An 18,638-nucleotide genomic window follows, 5' to 3' on the forward strand; every position below is an offset into this window, starting at 1 on the left:
AATGGGTGATAATTCACTAATCTGATGCTCACATTAAATTTAATTCTCTCTGGAACTTACCTGTGCTAAAGGTTTGGAACTGGGATCCAACTTACTCCTATGAATATCAAATTCAGCTCGCTTGTGCCAAAACCTCCAGGCATCTAATAAATTTCTGTAATTCTCAATCCAATATTGAACCCTTTCATCTTTAAGAACATCTAAAGGTGAACCCTAAAAACAAAAACAAAAAACCACCATGAATTGTTTCAAATATTTCCAATGTCCTGGTTTAACTCAGAGGATTCTGGGTCTAACATGGTATGAGTAACTCAGAAGAAATGGCTTTTTTCCCGAAACTGGCTCCTAATGAGGAAAGCCTCAGCACTCTGCCCTAAGCTGGACTTCACTAGTGGTGTTGGCACACACCTATGTAGCATACCTGACCAGTAAGTGGAACTCCTTTTTGAGTTTACAGAGCAAGTGGAAAACTATCCACCCTCCTGGCTAATGCAGTCAATGGTGACAAAAGTCCTCTTGTCCTAAGTATTAAAACTTATGGATTCAAAAACTCTGCTTATAATGTATCCAAATTATACATCAAAACTACTTAATGACATTTAAACTAATACTGAATCTTGCCCGTCATATCTAATAGTGAAATGTTGTTTTTCACATAAGTTAAATATGAAATGTATATAGGCATTAATGAGAAACAAGAATTGGTTTTCCTAAGTTTATTTTAAAGTTCTTCTCATTCAGAACAGCAATTTGACCAGTAAGAATATTTCTAAAACAGATATAAATGTCAGAGTTGACAGAAGAAAGATTTAATGCAGTATGTAGCACATTCAAATAAATATGCTCAAAGTAAAACACTTAAAAGACTTAAGGAAAATAATCCCTTAAACTAGTGAGTAAATAAGGTATATAAACTATAACAAAGTTTATTTTTAAAAATACTTATGGATATAGGAGAAAAAAAAGTTCCTGGCAAGTTTAATGGCCAAGGGCAGTGATAGAGAGAAGAACAAATAAACAAGCCAACATTAGTTTTCCAGTTGAAGCTGGGCATGAAAGTACACACCTTTAAACCCAGCACACAGAAGTAGACACAGGCTGATGCCAGCGTGGCCTACAAAATGAATCCATGGCCAGCCACGGCTACACAATGAGAACCTGTCTCCAAACAAGAGAAAAGAGGAAAAGAAATAGTCCCACTGAAGAAGAGGAGCTAAGTAATAAAAAGGAAAGAAGATGACGACCAGCACCCCAGGCTCAACTTGTTTATGCACAGAAAGGCCAAGAAGAAAAGGAGAACAAGAGTGCGGAAGAGATAAAGAATCAGAAATAATAGACCCAAACAATTTCCTGAAAAATCACAGGGCTTCTTGAAATAAATCCAGGGAGAAATGAACCATCCCACATTGGAAGGAAAACAACTAATGTCTCATCTGAACCAAAGAGGCCAGATGAATATAAAAGCATCTCTTTAAAGCACTGCAAGAAAAACCGAGATGAACTAGATGCTTCTGTTAAATGTAAGCTGGGCCATCACCTGTACTACAAGAAATGCTAGAGAATAAACAAGGTGATGAAAGAAGATTAAGCTCATATCCACAGGAGGAACAGACACTAGGAACAGTAATGAACAAACAAATAAAAGTCTGTAATTCCTTTCTTTTTATAATTTATAGAACAAACAAATTACTAACTAAAACAAAAATGACACTGTAAGTTGGAGCTTATAAAGTATAGAACAAAATATATGATGGCTGGACAAAGGAAAAGATGCATAAATAAAATTACACTATCATAATACATGTAAAATGTGAAGTTTAAGAAAAGCCCAGGGCTAGATATGAGGTAGGAAAGGGGGGCTGGTACGATACGTCAGGTGTGAAATGCAGTATGAGGGAAATGGGACTCAGATGAGTTCTGGATGCATATTGGGAGACCCAGAGCATCACATTTAACAAAAAGACAACAAGAAAGGCATAGCTAGAGGCCAATAGGAGACATAAGGGGAAATACAGAAAGGAGCAATGGGTACACAATAAGGCAGGAAAAACCAAGGGACAAAAGGAAAGGGGACAAACCAAATGAAAACAGCCTGATAGTAGAGTTAATCTAATTAAATATACACAGAGGAAACATCTCAACTGAATAGCAGCAATTATCAGACTAGATGTTTTAAAGGTCACATTATGTACTGATTGTTTGCATTTTAACATTTTTCAAATTGTGCTATTACTAACCCATCTGCACTCTGTAGCCATATATCAGTAGTTCATTTAAAAGACAAACATCTCCTCCAATGAGAAAAGTGATATGGTGGAACACCTTTGCTCACATGGGTGGTAGCTTGATGTTTTATATAAGCTGAAGGGAGGGGCAAGCACATTTTTGACTGGTTTACCCAGGGAATGCAGGCCTGCACATAAAAAGAAGGCGGCGGCACCAAGGAAAGAGGCGCTCATGCATGAAAGGCTATGACTGCTGGAGGGCTACTGAACGTAGCAGACACACCTCAAGTTTCCCACAAAGGTAAAGCAGAAAGCACCCTTTTCCTGGAATCTGGTTTAACTACTGGACTATTAAAGCAATGAAAAAAAAATGTTGATGAACTAGTTATTAAAATTACCCTGGTGGTAATAAAAAGGACACTAAGGTTAAAAGAATTGAAGTATAACTTATCTTCTATTGTTCAAATGAAACCACAGTTCACATCAGGGGAGGGAGTCCTTTATGGAAGATGGGTTGGCCTCTGACCTGAGGCTCTGGTTCCATCTGAGTTTCACATAAACTCAGATGCAGTCAAGACAGGTATTTCTCAGACTGAAAGAAAAACCTGGATAAGCTGATGAGATCAAGGGCAGTAAGATACAACCCAAGTCCTCAACAGATCAACAAGGTCAAACTACAGACCAAAACTCCTAAGCAAGGAAAAGAGCATGTGTGCTTTAGCTGAGGAGATAAAGGCCATGCAGAGTATGGCTTGGCATTTTGGCTCAGAAGACCAGTGTTAGACTGCACTAACCTGTAACATGCAGTAGCTTGCCGTCTGGACATCTCCAGTTCTATCCACATAACTCTCCATCAAGTCCACTCCATCTTTAGTGAGGCCTGTAAGCAAGATTCCTTCCAAATTGCCAGCCTCTTTCATTTCGTTGGTCAGCTTTTCAATGTATTTATTTAACTGAAAAAATTCAAAGTGATTTTTCTAATGCAATCTGTTTCACTACACATTCTATAACTGAGAATTACTATATTTAGAACAATTTTATTCTTGATGGAAAACATTTTAAGACAGAAACTCTTGCCAAAATCTAGACATGTACTAAAAAGTCTACATCTATTTCAAGTTCCACTACAGGATCCATAATCACTTTATTTTAGTGTGACATGTATGCAAGGGTATGTGTGGAGGCGGGAGACTGACATCAGATGTCTTCTCTGCCACCCAGCCCTGGGGTTACATGCGTACACCCAGGCAGGTATTTCCACAGGTTCTAGGGGATTCCACTGAGTTTTCAACTATGCTATCTAACTAGTTCCCAGAATCATTTCAAAACTGACATTTCCTATGATTATAGATTGCTGTGGGACGGTCTGTATGTCAAATTGCTCTGATTGGTCAATAAATAAAACACTGATTGGCCAGTGGCCAGGCAGGAAGTAGGTGGGACAAGGAGAGAGGAGAATTCTGGGAAGCGGAAGGCTGAGGCGGAGAGACACCGCCAGCCGCCGCCATGACCAGCAGCATGTGAAGACGCCGGTAAGCCACCAGCCACGTGGCAAGTTATAGATTTATGGAAATGGTTAATTTAAGATAAAAGAACAGTTAGCAAGAAGCCTGCCACGGCCATACAGTTTGTAAGCAATATAAGTCTCTGTGTTTACTTGGTTGAGTCTGAGCGGCTGTGGGACTGGCGGGTGACAAAGATTTGTCCTGACTGTGGACAAGGCAGGAAAACTCTAGCTACAATAGATGGCTAACTCTAAGGGAAGTGTGCTCTTGTCTCTCGTGGTAGTATGAAACAGAATCATAGAACTGCAATGACATGTTGAAAATCATCAATAAAAACTACTTCCTTTACATGGTCTAATTTCATCCTATTCTAAACCCCAGCCAACATTCTTCCTCAGTTCCCCAACGCTGTCATTACAACGGCATTACAATGCATCTGTGTGTGTTTCATCCTCACAGCCCTCAGAGGCAGCAGGAAGTGTTTAGGGACTGAAATCAAAGATCCATGTATAGCATTACTAAAACAAATTTAAAATTTGTATCTGCTAAGTTTTCTTCTAAAAGCAAAATTAAACTAAAACATCAAGTCAACATTCTAAAACAAATTTAGATATTACATGTATACTTATAATTTCAATGTAATAATTATCTTTTTAGATTTTATATAAAAATTTTTAGGTACATAATGATTAAAAGATTAGTTTCTTAAAATAATTCATAGTAACCAGTAATCACCTCAAATATAGAACTGAGTCAGTTCTCACCTGAGTGTCACCAAGGAATTTACAAGCAAATGCTACTCTGTCACGTACTGCAACTTTGTTTTCATACTGGAAAAACAAATAAACAAACAATTGTACATGCTTTCATTTTTCAGTTTTTACAGAGACTAAATATGTACCTAATATGTAAGTTTATTTTCATGTGTTACAAATATATATATATATATATATATATATATATATATATATATATATAAATACATTTTCATATGTATATATATTCAGATGTTGGAAGAGTCACCAATTGCCAAAGAAGCCTTTTCTGATGTTACTATTAGGAAACACAGTATTAAAGTCATTGTCATTGATAGTACAGATTTACCTCTCAAACACAGACCTGCCTAATTCAGTTATATATATTTTAAAATATTCTTCTATAATATTAATATAAACTATAAGCCACGTCTAATCCTTCTTTCAAAGCAATCAATTTTGAAGAACATAAAATTAATCACCAAATGTAGGAAATCTATGAACTGGGTATACCAGTACAGATTTTATTAACAATACTAATAACTTGGGGCTGAAAAGATGACTCAGTGGTTAAAACATTGGCAACTTCATCCAGTCACTGATGGAAGCAGATGCAGAGACCCAGAGCCAAGCACCAGGCCAACCTCCAGAAGTCCAGTTGAAGAGAGGGAAGAAAGATTATATGAGCAAGGGAAGTCAAGATCATGATGGAGAAATCTACAGACAACTGAACAAAGCTTGCAGGAAATCATAAACTTTAGATCAACAGCTATGGAACTTCCATGGAACCGGACTAGACCGTCTGCATATGGGACACAGTCATGTAGCTTGGTCTGTTTAAGGGGCCCCTGGCAATGGGATCAGGATCAATCCCTGGTGCATGAGCTGGATTTTTGGAGCTCATTACCTACGGTAGGATACCTTGCTCAGCCTTGATGCAGGGGTCCTGCCTTGGTCCTGCCTCCAGGCTTGGTCCTGCCTCAACTGAATGTACCAGGCTTTGCTGACTCCCCATGGGAGGCCTTATCCTTTTGAAGGAGGGGATGGGAGATGGGTCATGGGGGAGGAGAGGTTGGGAGAGGGTCAGGAGGAAGAATGAGAGGGGGAATCTGTGGTTGATATGTAAAATGAATTTTTAAAAATTCTTAAATAAAAAAATTAAATTAAAAAAAAAAAAAAAAAAAGAACATTGGCTACTGTTCCAGGGGCCCCAGGTTTAATTATGCGGCACCCACACAGTGGCTCACAAACACCTGAACTCCAGTTCCAGAGAATCTGAGACTCACATCTGGCTGGCCTCCTCTGCCACTGCACACATATAATACACAGACATACATCCAGAAAAACACCCACAGACACAAAATAAAAATAAACCTACCTTTAAAAAAAAAACTATAACTCTTAAACACAAAGCCTAAAACCTATAAACAGACACTTCTGTTCAATATAGGTGGTTTGCAGCCGACTCTTCAGAGGCAACATTTTATTAATTGGTATTAGAAAAAATTACTTTGAAAATATTACTATAAATTTAGAAATGTACGAGTCATTTTGCAATAAGAAAAAAATTTATAGGTAGCAAAAAGATGCAAATTCTATCAAAATCATTCTATTGAAGTTTTCCTTTCAGTTGATCCCCACTTTATTGTCTTTATATCTGAGAAAGTTAGAGCCCTGAAAGTTAACTGAATAGCTAAGATTAAACTGTGGCAGAACAAAGACTGGCTCTTTACCTGGCTTCTAAATTCAGCACTCACATAAATATAATATAAAAAATAAAATGAAAGTACACAGACATCAAACTACATACATTCTTGAAATAGCTTGGATATATGACCTTCCTTCTCAGCTCTCCCTTTTGGTATAAGAGAAGAAGGGATCTTATTATAGGTAACAAATTAAAACACAAAAATGTAATGTTTAAACAGTCTCATTCCCTAGCACTTGCCGTAAGTATCCTGTTAGCTCAAACACAAGACTTAAAAATCTGGTTAACAAATGTAGTAATAACAGTTAAAAATAAACATTCCTTGATATTAATTTGAAGTTCAGAAAGGTTTACTAAAAGTTTATTAAAAGAAATGGACAAAATAAACTGGACACTGACAAAATAAACACTAACATTTATTTAAATTTTCAGTATGATAGCTCAGTAAAATACAAGTTTTTACAAATCTTATAGATTGCCAATTACTGAAGCAATGCATCCTTTATAAGAAATGCTCTAATAGCAAACAGAGGACTAAATCTTAACAGAGAAAGCTCTTTTCATCGCTGGAAAGAAGACAGAGAATGCAAAGCAGAGAGGTTTGATGTGAAGCTCCTGACTACCAACTGAAACGGGGAAGGAAACCACACTTCCTGACAAGGAAGAAATGATGTGCTCACACACGGGACTAAAGTACCTGGAAGACTAAATCAAACGTAGTCCGGGGTAAATCGGGTGGTTATATAATTGTTTTCCAAACAGAAACTGTCTGAAAATGACCAACATTAACTTAAGATGTACAGACACCTTAGCCAAAACTGACTGACTGATCATCAGTTGTACACACATACACATCACATACACGATTTACACAGCAAATACGTGTACATGTTTATAGTTGTACATTTCTATAGCTCAGTCCTTCAGGAAAGGATGAAATAGTCTTGGTTCTGTGGCTAAAATCCGTATTAACAGAATTAGAAAGAGCAAAGCTGTTGTAATTCAAAGGAGCGTCTGGGGAAAGCAAAGCACTTACCAAGACCCCGTCGTAAGCCCCCGCTTCACTTGTCAGGAAGGCAAACATGACACACAGGTACGGGTTGTTGAGCTGCAGTCGGAGTGTGCTGCACATCTCCCTCCAGAGCGAGTTCTTCTCATCCGTGTACCCTGACAAGGCCATGGCTACCACGTTGAGATTCAGATCTCCTGTAGGTTCAACATATACAGCTAATCAACCAATCAGAAGCTTCATCACTTCTTTCCCCACAGTTTTTCAATTCTCAACACAGTGATCAGTGGGTGAATTTTATCCCAAAAAAGAAGCCCACTTGAATAAGAAAAAAATTAAGACTGTTACATTTGGTAGAGTAGAAAGAAAAAAAAAATAGTTCATATACACACGTGTAATTCTGTGCATAATCATCACTTTGTTTCTGCTGTACTGGACATCGAACGCAGAATCCTATTGGCATGCTTTACCACTGGGCTGCTTCCACAGCAGCAAGTACAGCATTTAACTTTCAAGTTCTCTGTCCAGCTGTCTCCTTTGTGTTATATTATTATTTGGAATCTAAATGGAGACAGGTAAGAGCATCTTACCCAATCACTGCCCCCCTTCTCAGTAAAGTCATCTATGTTATCTCAGAGTACTGATAGCAAATGGATATCCCCACCACTGTCAGTTTCAAAGTGTTCTTATTTTCCTACTTCTAATCATTTATTTATTTATTTGTGTATTTATTTATTGAGACAGGGTTTCTCTGTGTAGTTGGTGCCTATCCTGGATCTTGCTCTGTAGTCCAGGCTGGCCTCCAACTCACAGAGATCCGCCTGTCTCTGCCTCCCAAGTGCTGGGATTAAAGGCATGCGCCACCACCACCCAGCCATACTTCTAATTATATAATACATATACTGCTATACAAAGTGTCAACTGGAGAAAAACAGTGTTTCAGTATTTTTATTATAATACACTTAGAAAAATTTCTAGGCCAAAATGAGCTATCAGAACTATCACAAAACTGCACTTAGACATGTTTGACACAAAGCATTTGTTACCAATGATTTTTAGACAGTTGCTCTGTGGTGTACAGGACTGCTTAGAAGCTGCCAACCTGCTCTTCAGGTCTGCATGGCCTTCTAAGTTTTCGCTCCAACTGTGAAAGCTACGATCTCCCTTGTCTTTTTTCTTAAGCATTGTCTACCTTTCTTACAGCTCTTGATTCTACATTCTTTCTTTTCCAATTAAAACAATTACCCCCGGCCCCCACTTTCTATTCTTAGCAGCTTCATTATTCACTTTTACAAAAATGTCTTCCAAGATACTTGGTGCTTCATTCCCCTGCCTACTCTTAAAGCTTTAAGTCTTTTAAAACAAAAGCATATGAATACCAAATTTTCCAGGTACACATAATAGGAAAGTATGCTTTCAGGTTGTAGCAAAACTGAATTAGAAATAGAGTCCCCTTTGCGGGAGGGAGGGCAGTGCTACACATCGAACTCAGGGTCTTCTGTGTGTTGTTGTTCTTTTTAACGGCATTACATACCTCTCGTACTATCAAGTGCAGAAGGCTTTCCCTGAAGTAAAGGTAAAGATGCTCAGGCTAAAGGATTAACTTTTTTAACTTTTAGAATGTAAATAAATATTTTACAGTCAATGGCATGTTTATATTGAACTATGTTTATATATGAACTATGAATGGGTTAAAGGTTGGCCAGAGCAAGTATGAATTTAGTATTCTGAAACTCATAATTTTCTATATGTATTAAAGATAAATAGCCATATACACCTTAGGAATTTTTAAGTGAACTATATACCTGATAATCAAAACAAAACAAAAACAAAACAAAAATCACAACTTGCCAGGCAGTGGTGGCGGCACACACCTTTAATCCTAGCACTCAGTAGTCAGAAGCAGTCAAATCTCTGAGTTCAAGGCCAGCCTGTTCTACAGACTGAATTCCAGGACAGCCAGGGATACACAGAGAAAACCCATCTAAAAAAACAAACAAAAAAAAAAACAAAACAAAGGTGGTCTTGGTTTTTGACTGATCTGTTTCTCTAAGGATGTCTGGCAAATTGAAACTTTATCACCTTCGTTTCTTTCTTTCATTCCTTCTTTCCTTTCTTTGCTACACAAACATGTTTTAATCAGACTCAAGTAGGAACATTTTCCAGATCACAATGTGCTTTTCATAAGAATCTATATCGGTCTAAACAAAAATATCATTTAGTTTCCTACCAAAAGAGAAAGTATACAGTAAAATGTATTTAGATGTTTGTAGTAAGGGTGCTCAAAAACAAAAGCAGTTCCAACATACATTCCTTAATGTATATGATCCTTCTTTAAAATGAAAATGGAAATACATGCTGGAAAACTTATTATTAAAATGTCATTTAAGAACCTTTTGTTTTGCCGGGCGGTGGTGGCGCACGCCTTTAATCCCAGCACTCGGGAGGCAGAGCCAGGTGGATCGCTGTGAGTTCGAGGCCAGCCTGGGCTACCAAGTGAGCTCCAGGAAAGGCGCAAAACTACACAGAGAAACCCTGTCTCGAAAAACCAAAAAAAAAAAAAAAAAAAAAAAAAAAAAAGAACCTTTTGTTTTTAATGACCTATCCTGAGGCATATAAATATGGGACTGGCTAATATTTACTGCTTAGCACTATATACTTTCCCTTTCAATAAAAATGTGCAGAAGATGTGGCTAGGTAACTGAAAACTATCCACATCCTTTCTTTAGCAGAGTCTATGAACTGCCACTCCTCAGAACATAACCTAATACCTTTTTCTGAAGATGCTCCTTCATTCAGGATTTGGATTGCTCGTCGAATATCCAAGTTGAACAAAGCCACAGCAGCAGCTCTTTCCCATTCTCCTTCTTGAACAAGAGAGTTCAAAAAGGGCCCCACATCTACATCTGTTCCTTTCTTTATCCACCCACAAAGCTGCAATGCTAAAATCCTCTCTTCATTTAAGTTCTGAATATCAGTTTGCTTATCCAAGCCACTCCAATTATGTCTGCTGCTTTCCACCATTCCTAAAAACAGAAAACATTTTATATTGTCTGTTTATTATTATTTTGAAATATATTAGGCAACACTTCAGTTTTACAAAAAAACATTTCAACAACATTCAGAATATTCAATTTCTCAGCCATAATCTTACAATAGCATAAATAAGCAGCATACTGAAATTTTAAATAAAACATTTTACAGCACAGTTGAAGTACTAAGAAGCTATTGCTATAAGAATGAATGTTCAGGCCCACTAAGCTGAGATGCTGCTTCAACTCTCTAAAATACATAGCGCTTATCTAACTCACCCCTTGTTTCCTCTGTCCTCCAGACAGCATTGACCATCAGTTCTCACATCTGTCCTCTCACTAGAACAAGCTCCAACAGAGTAGGGAGTTGAGTTAGTTCATCTACAAGGCATGCCCTCTGCCTTGGAAAGCCAGGCACTTGAGCTCTCTTCCTTTGCTGCTGTGTATGTGCAGTCACATGCCTTACCAAGACAGGGCTGGACCCCCTTGTCCGACTGTTATGTTTTCTATAACTATCCACAAGCGTGAAAAGGAGATTACAGTCACCAAAGGACTTCAAGGTAGATCATAAAGAGAAAATCCAATGGGAATGACCTAACTATGTCTCACTCTGCTATGAAATTAGAAAACTGTATACTATCTTTTTTTTTTTTTTTAAAGAAAACAACTTACTATTTTTATAGCATTACACTGAAATCATGGCAGTTGGTTATAAAGGCAAAGTAATTTCATTTAGGCAAATAAAGACAAAGCGTACAAACATGAAGTTTAGGGACTTTATCAATTATAACACATTCCTAAATGTTCTAGAAAGTTTTATGATCAAATTGTCAAAAATACAAAAAGTATTTTCAAAAAAATTAAATTATGCATGAGGAAACATGAGTATCCATATAACAAACTTCCTTTATTTAGCAATTTACACATGTAACTTACAACAATTATATATTTATATACTTATATATAACTCAATGATACTTATATAAATAACTAGATCAACAGCAAATAAATGAGCTTTTAGAATTCAGTGAGTTTGCCAGGTAGTGGTGTCTAATGCCTTTAATCCCAGCATTCCAGAGGCAGATACAGGTGGATCTCTGTGAGTCTAAGGCCAGTCTGGTCTACAGAGCTAGTTCCAGGACAGCCAAAGCTACATAGGAAAGCCCTGGGTGTGTCTACAATCCACTGATTGTAGGCAGGATGAAGTAGGGTCTCAGGGTTCCTTACAGCTTGGGAAACACACCCTTGGATAATCCCCCTCTGGAATTTGAGCTGAATCTGTGGTTTGTGTCTAGACAACAAAGCATAGCAGAGATGGAGGAATTTTACAGATAGAGCTAACTGAGGTCCTTACTCAATTGACTCTGAGTGACTCAATGGCTGGTTATATGGTCTCAGCCTAAATTAATCAGGTCAACCCTTAAAGAGAGTCTACAAAGAAGAGAAGCAGTAGAAAAGAGATCTCTTGGTCTTAAAGCAGTCAGAGCTGCCATATTGGTAAGGGAGTCTGTGAGAAGCAAAGAACTGTGAACAACCTTCGGGAGCCATGAGTAGGCACTGGCCACCAACCGAGAGGAGAAAGGGGCATAGCTTGGTGCTACAACTGTAACTCCAAGGAAGCCTTGGCCTCTCAGCCTCTGGTCTCTAAATCCTAAAGACTACCCCCGCCTCTGGCAGTAAAGGATGTGTGCATCTTTCTATCTAAAGCCAAATCTTATCTAAATCCAATTCTTTCCCATTCCTAGGAACTTTATCTCCTACATGTGCCTTAAACCTGTTTCTGTGGTTGTTGAACTTAACCAACAAGCGCATGAATTTGGAAGAGTACTCTGATCTCTAGAAGGAAATATTAACATTTAGCCACAATGTTCATTTTAGTTTTGTGAGCCTTTGAGCAGTGGCCAGACTTGACTCATGGAGACAATGAGATATTCTATGTTATAGAATATTAGCAAAGGATCCAAAGCTGACTAGCCACAATTAATCTGTCAAGAGATAAAAAAAAATAAATAAACATTAAAAAGAGAAAAATAGCTGGGTGTGGTGGTGCATGCCTTTAATCCCAGCATGATGGCCAAGGCAAATGGATCTCTATGAGTTCCAGACCAGCCTGGTCTATACACTGAGTTTCAGGACAGCCAGGACTACACAGAGAGACCCTGTTTCAAGACAGACAACAAATTATATAGAGAAAAATATTTAAAACTTAGCTGTCATTTTCAAGTTAAACTTTATATATGTATATCTATGTATATAAATAAAAATCACTTAGTCTAAATACCTTATAAGGAATAAAAATAGGTCTAAGCTTTCCACAATACCTAAAATTCATACTTTTAAGTAGCTTGTGTGATTATCTCCTTGATGGTGGTTTGTGACAAGTCTAAAATATTACCCATGTTAGTATTTTAAACTATATCTTTTCGCTTTATGGAAAAGCTGTAAGGTGAGTTAATAAACTAATTAAATAACTATATATGAATTAGTTATTTTGTGGTGCTGTGGATTAAACCTGGCCTTGAATGTGCTAAGCAGGTGCTGATGCTGAGCTACATCACCAGTCAAAAGGGTTTTTCTCTGGGGGGTGGGAGGTAGAGAGGTTGGAGATGGGGAGTGAAGTCACGACCTCACGTAGGCTAAGTACCAATCTATTGCTGAGTACCACTCTCCCACCAAAATGACTTCTTCCCCTGACACAGGCTCTCATGTAGTCCAAACTGGCCCTGAACTCATTATGTAGCCAAGGATGACCTTCAATTTCTGAGCCTTCTGCCTCCACCTCCTAAGAGCTGGGATTACAGAGTTCACCAACACCCTCAGCTATATGCAATGCTGGGGAATAAACCTGGGGCTTCCTGCATGCTAGGCAAGTATTCTCCCAACTCCAGCCCCAAATTACTTATTTTTAAATAGAATATCTTTAAGTTAATGAATTGAACTCTGGCATCTCAGAGATTCTTTCTTAGCTTGACAACTATGCTGTGGCTAATTAGGATGATCAAAAAAGAAATGTGATACCATGAATTTCAAATGGATCGTTATACTACAATTTTTAATATCTATAAAATTTTAACATATCTATGAAAGAGAAATAAAATCTGTGCATGATATGCAACACAAAAATGAAAAACTTTTCACTGAATCTGATATTGCCCATATTAACAGAATCAGTATCTTATTAATGCTTACAAAAGGAACAAGCATACTCAAACATTAAAATAACAGCTCAAAAAGTCTCAAATCAATCAGATAATATGCATTCGTATATGTCACACACACGTATGTGTATAAAATATATATATGTGATAAAATAATACACTATAAGAATACTATGGTGTTAAGAAAACAAAAAATCTTATTGAATTTGCTTCTTTCAATCAATTTAAACATATAAGTTTTTCTAGATCAAAGTTAAATTTTTTCAAGTATAAAAAAAATTTCACTGTGTTGGGTGGAAAGCTGGCCAAGCCTTTTATTATACAACCTTCTGCCGTATTAAAAACAGGAAGTGGGGTGGGAGAAATAGCTTAAGCAGTTAAGTCCTAGCTACAAGCCTATGAGCCTGAGTTCCATCCCCTAGAATTCCCACAGAAGGCCAGATGGAATGACCTGAATCTCAGCACTCTGGGAAACAGAAAGGAAAGAGAGGAAATTCATCATGGACTGGTAAGACTACTTAATGTATGAAGTTTATACACAGTAGGAAAGGCAAGGTGGATGGCCAGCACTAATTTCCAAAAGTTGTCTTCTGACCTCCACATGTGTGCAGTAGCATGTGCATGCCCATTCACACACATGCATGGCTTTTTCTAATCAGAATTTAAGCATGCTTAATCTTATGTTGAAACTGCAAACACAGCAACAACAGCCCTCCCCTCTACTCTAGGTTAGCTCCCGCCACTAGTTACCATTTTATTCCTCCCTTCTCTAGCCTAGTTTAGTTATTTATAGTTGATGATTTCTCTTCATACTGTTCAGCTGTCTCAGTCAAGTGGATCTAAAGTATGAAGTGACTTCTTTCCCTTGTCTGCACGAATAAGCTTCCCATGGTTTTCCTATTCCACCACCATTCTCCACTTTAAGGCCCTTCTTTGGGTCCTTGAATAATTCCATCTATCCCATAAAATACCGGTATTTCCAACATACTGCTTGCTCTCTGGTTATATTCCTCCTGTACTCTGGACTCTTAGCCCATTGCCCAATACTATAAATTTTATCACCATAGTACTTAATTCTTTGTTTTTGGTTTGTTTGTTTGTTTTTTGAGACAGGTTTCTCTGTGTAGCTTTGGTACCTGTCCTGGATCTTGCTCTGTAGGCCAGGCTGGCCTCGAACTCACAGAGATCTGCCTGGCTCTGCCTCCCAAGTACTGGGATTAAAGGTGCGTGCCATCACCACCTACCTGGCCAGTACTTAATTCTCTGTGGCAGTGGTTTTTAAACTCACAAATCATAGTATATTCAGGTTTATAAATGGTAATCATATATTATGCCTGCCTTTTTACTTCTATTAATAAATAAGGCAGTTTCTCATTAAACTTACTTATTTTATTATATGATAAAGGTTACTCTTTCTGGTGTAGTTCTAATGGGAAAAAACACCAAAATGAAATAGATCTGAAGCTGGCTGTTCATCTTTCAGCACTGTGCATCAAAGTAACTTCAAAGTCCTCAGAAAGAAAATCCATTATAACAAACGCAGCAGCTTAACCGAAATAATAAACCTACTCTAAAAGAGCATGTTATTGTGCATTCAGTGCTACTTGTAGCACAGTGAAGCAAGTCCTATAAAAAAAAAATCTACTTGGACTTATTATTTCTGCTATGGCTTTGACTAAATAATGCGAATGATTTTTCTAGCACCTTAACTGGATGGAGTACAAATAGACTAATAAAATGTGGAGGTTGAACCCTAAGAGACAATATAACATTGTCCCAATTAATTCCAATAAAAAGAGTAAGAACAACTGCTTAAAGCAACCAGTTTGAAGGTAGATTGGGGTGGGGTGGGGTGTGGGGGGGATCTTTTATTTGTAAATGGTTTATCAATTTAAATCTTACATTAATTTATCCATTAATTGATTCCTTCACTTACTCATCAAGGACTTCCAGGTATTCTTCAAGTTATGCCATACTTCATGTCATATCACAGTCCTTGTGAAAGTATTTGGGAAGCAAAATCAAAGGGATCTTTTAGAGATCTTTAAGTCTTTAGAACACAAGATGCTGTGATATAATCGTGGCTAACAATCAGCATCTTATAAATGAACTCAAAGTGGGTCTTCAAATAAACAGCACGGAATAGTAAATGAGTCGATTTAAGAAAGGTCTGTGTCACCTGGAAGGGATCAAAGTTCCTTCTACAAAGCCTCTGGGTATAAATGCACTCAATATACTTAACCATTCACTAAAATAGCACATCAGAAAGCCCAGAGGGACAGAGGTATTTATATACACAGTGCTGAAACAATCTTAATCAACTAAGAATCAAGTAAAGAGTCCAAAAGTAATAAATGTATTTAAAATATAAAATGGAATTTTCTTACCCAAAGATGATTTTACTATTGATTTAATTCCTGCATAAACCAATGATCCTTTGTTGCCTGGAGATTTTTGATCCATATCTTCTGTATACTGCTTCATAAGTATTTAAATGCATAGGAAATACTGGTAATTATGCATAATAAAATATTTCAAAGTTAAATTAAATTCATAGAATCTATACAAATAAGACAGTTCACTTTACTGACCATTTTCCTGCCCCCAGTTCACAAACTAAAACTTTCAACAGTTTTAAATAATTTTACCTCAGAATTTTAGATTATATAACTTGTGTTTGTATATAAAACATTCATCATGTTTACCCAGTTTGCCTCAAAAAGTTAACAGGACAAAGGATATAGTGCAGAGTATACCAGAGTGACTTGAGCTGTGGGTCTTCATTTCCAGCTAAAATGTGGTTTCTCCATACCTGCTCTGTATCAAGTCCATACCTTGATAAAGCCCGGAGGCGCATTTTTGTTGCTATATCTTTTTCTAAGGAATTATCACTTTCTTCTTCTGCACATTCATACAAATGACGACCACAAGCCCACATTAATGATGTAATCGGGCTCCAGGCAAGAGATATCCTTTCAAAAACAGTGAAGTCAGACATTGTTCGGTTGGGAGTCACAACTATCATTCGATTTTGACTTGTCGGATGCCATGCAAAGGAAGCAATGTAATTGTCACAAGGTTGCACACTTCTTTCAATTATTGTGGGTTCTGTTTCATCCCCAATGGGAGTGGGTGTATGCTGCATATCATACAGCCTAATAATATTACTATCTCTTGTTAAAGTGGCAAGCAGACCTGTCCTAGTTGGACACCATGCTACTTTTGTCAAGGGCTTTGGCTGCTCAGTCAAAGTCAAAACTGGCTTCTCAAATTTTCTAAGATCCCATATTGCAACCTGACCTTCATAGAAGGAAGCAACACGATCATGGAAGTATGGGTCAACTGTCACTCCTTGAACAGCTTTTGTATTTACAAACATCTTCTGGCTTGTGTTCCGAAGATCAAATATGGCGAGGTTACGATGCATGCCAGCAAGGAGAAGTTTCTGGTCTCGTGGAAGCCAACAAAGAGATAGACAAGCATCATTCTGCCCTAACTCATACAGTGGTTTTGTTACTAATAATGTTGTTTCAGCTTCACCTGCTGAAAGTCTCACTTTTTCCATGGGAACAATATCAGGAGTATATTTGCTGCAGATATCCCATATCAGAACTGAAAAGTCAGCTCTGTGCTTGTCTAGACCAGCAGCAAGCCAGTTACTATCCAGTGGATTCCATGCGAGAGTATTGCATTGTCGAGCATGTTTTGGGACAAATTCTTTTCCTATCAAATCTTTAAACTTAGAGTTATGATCTTGACCAAGACTTGTAAGTACAACTCGACCATTTGCTTGTCCTACTGCAAGGAGACATTCAGGATCATAATTGAGATACCATGCAACACATTTCATATAGGGTGTATCTGAATTTATTGACAGTAATGTAGCTGCAGAGTCTTCAGATAGACGCAACGATCCAGCTTTGAGTTCTGAATTCACAGCCGATTCCACATGATAAAGGCTGAGTTCTGAGTCACATACAACAAATCTATCAACCTGGTGTGGTGCCCACAAAATATCAGGCTTGGTACCGCTCATGTTTATTGATGGGCTCAAAAAGTCCAGTCAGGTCCATTCACTGAAAATGTTCAAAAATAAGAGGTTTAAAATATCAACAAAGCACAATCCTTAGGTTGAATTCTTTACACAAGTACCTTCTTTTTCTCTATATTTGTATTTTTCTCTCCACCCACAGATTTAAGATAATATTCATTTGATTAAAAATGAATTAAAGAAGAGTAACCACTTCCTGCAATAAAGTGATCTAGTATGAATCTGAGAACCCTATCCTAGCTTTATTTCCCATGCTGAATTATCTTAATTATACAGTTACTGGTACCTTCAATTTAACCTTGGGTTATAATAACTTCACTATGATGAGTAAATTAATAAGTACCATACCCATGACAGGGGAAAACTTAAAAGTAGCAGCATGAAGCGCACTCCTAAGCAATGGTTAGAGCAGCACTCAGTGGAACACTCCTCAATGGCAGATGGCTGTGTTTGTGCAAACATGGGAATTCCTAGCCACAGAGAGCTACTGAGCGCAAGTTAACTCACTTACTTTGGACTCATTTAACTCTATGTGTATTATATAATGAAGAACACAAATCTGAAGTGTAAAATCATGCAAGGACATTGGCTTTTTTCAACTTTCAACAATAAGGACCAGGCTTCTGTAGAATAAAAACTAGAATGTACAAAGGAGATAGATTTATTCTAGCTTTGCTAGAATTAGTTATAGGGTGACTTTCTCATCTATTCAATAATGAAGTTATTTAGATTAGTACTTCCCCAATTTTACTCATTCATGGACCACTTATAATGCTAGAATATTTCTCTTTACACTGACTCTTTTTTAAAATCTCAATATCAATTTTAATTTCATCAGTAGTTTCAGAAATCATGAGTATACTGTATAATTACATTTTAATATATGCCAAAATAAATATATTATTTTAAAAAGTGCTTGATTGTGTTCTACCTAAAAATTACCTGTTTATGATCAGAAGTACACATATAACACTTACTTTGGGAAAATTAGTTATGTGGCCATTAGATGCTCTTAGTTTTTAATTTTATAAGGCTAGGTGAGTTTTGAGTAAAACTGGAATAGTTTTAAAAAAATCTCATTTGAATAATAAAGACCAGATACAAATATTATATATTTCCAAGTGGCTGGCAAGAATTAATAGGTTAGATACAAAATTAACAAAATATTTACAAATTTCACTGTAATTATATTTGT

The 18,638-nt window shown here is 37.2% G+C and overlaps 1 protein-coding gene across 2 annotated transcripts in view; it reads right to left on the minus strand.

Moving 5' to 3' along the window:
• Mios (meiosis regulator for oocyte development) overlaps window positions 1-18,638 on the minus strand; it is a 33,308-nt gene that overhangs the window by 8,734 nt on the left and 5,936 nt on the right. For both annotated transcript variants that reach the window (XM_076566213.1, XM_006986896.4), the window contains exons 3-9: window positions 16,135-17,468; window positions 15,780-15,878; window positions 9,974-10,228; window positions 7,230-7,399; window positions 4,495-4,560; window positions 3,020-3,178; window positions 61-213 (exon numbers count right to left, since the gene is read on the minus strand). In XM_076566213.1, the coding sequence (XP_076422328.1) occupies window positions 61-213; window positions 3,020-3,178; window positions 4,495-4,560; window positions 7,230-7,399; window positions 9,974-10,228; window positions 15,780-15,878; window positions 16,135-17,428 (2,196 nt within the window). In that variant the 5' untranslated portion in view covers window positions 17,429-17,468. The remainder of the gene's footprint in view (window positions 1-60; window positions 214-3,019; window positions 3,179-4,494; window positions 4,561-7,229; window positions 7,400-9,973; window positions 10,229-15,779; window positions 15,879-16,134; window positions 17,469-18,638) is intronic.

This window comes from Peromyscus maniculatus, chromosome 3 (genome assembly GCF_049852395.1).
Source record: "Peromyscus maniculatus bairdii isolate BWxNUB_F1_BW_parent chromosome 3, HU_Pman_BW_mat_3.1, whole genome shotgun sequence".
In the NCBI taxonomy this organism is placed as follows: domain Eukaryota; kingdom Metazoa; phylum Chordata; class Mammalia; order Rodentia; family Cricetidae; genus Peromyscus; species Peromyscus maniculatus.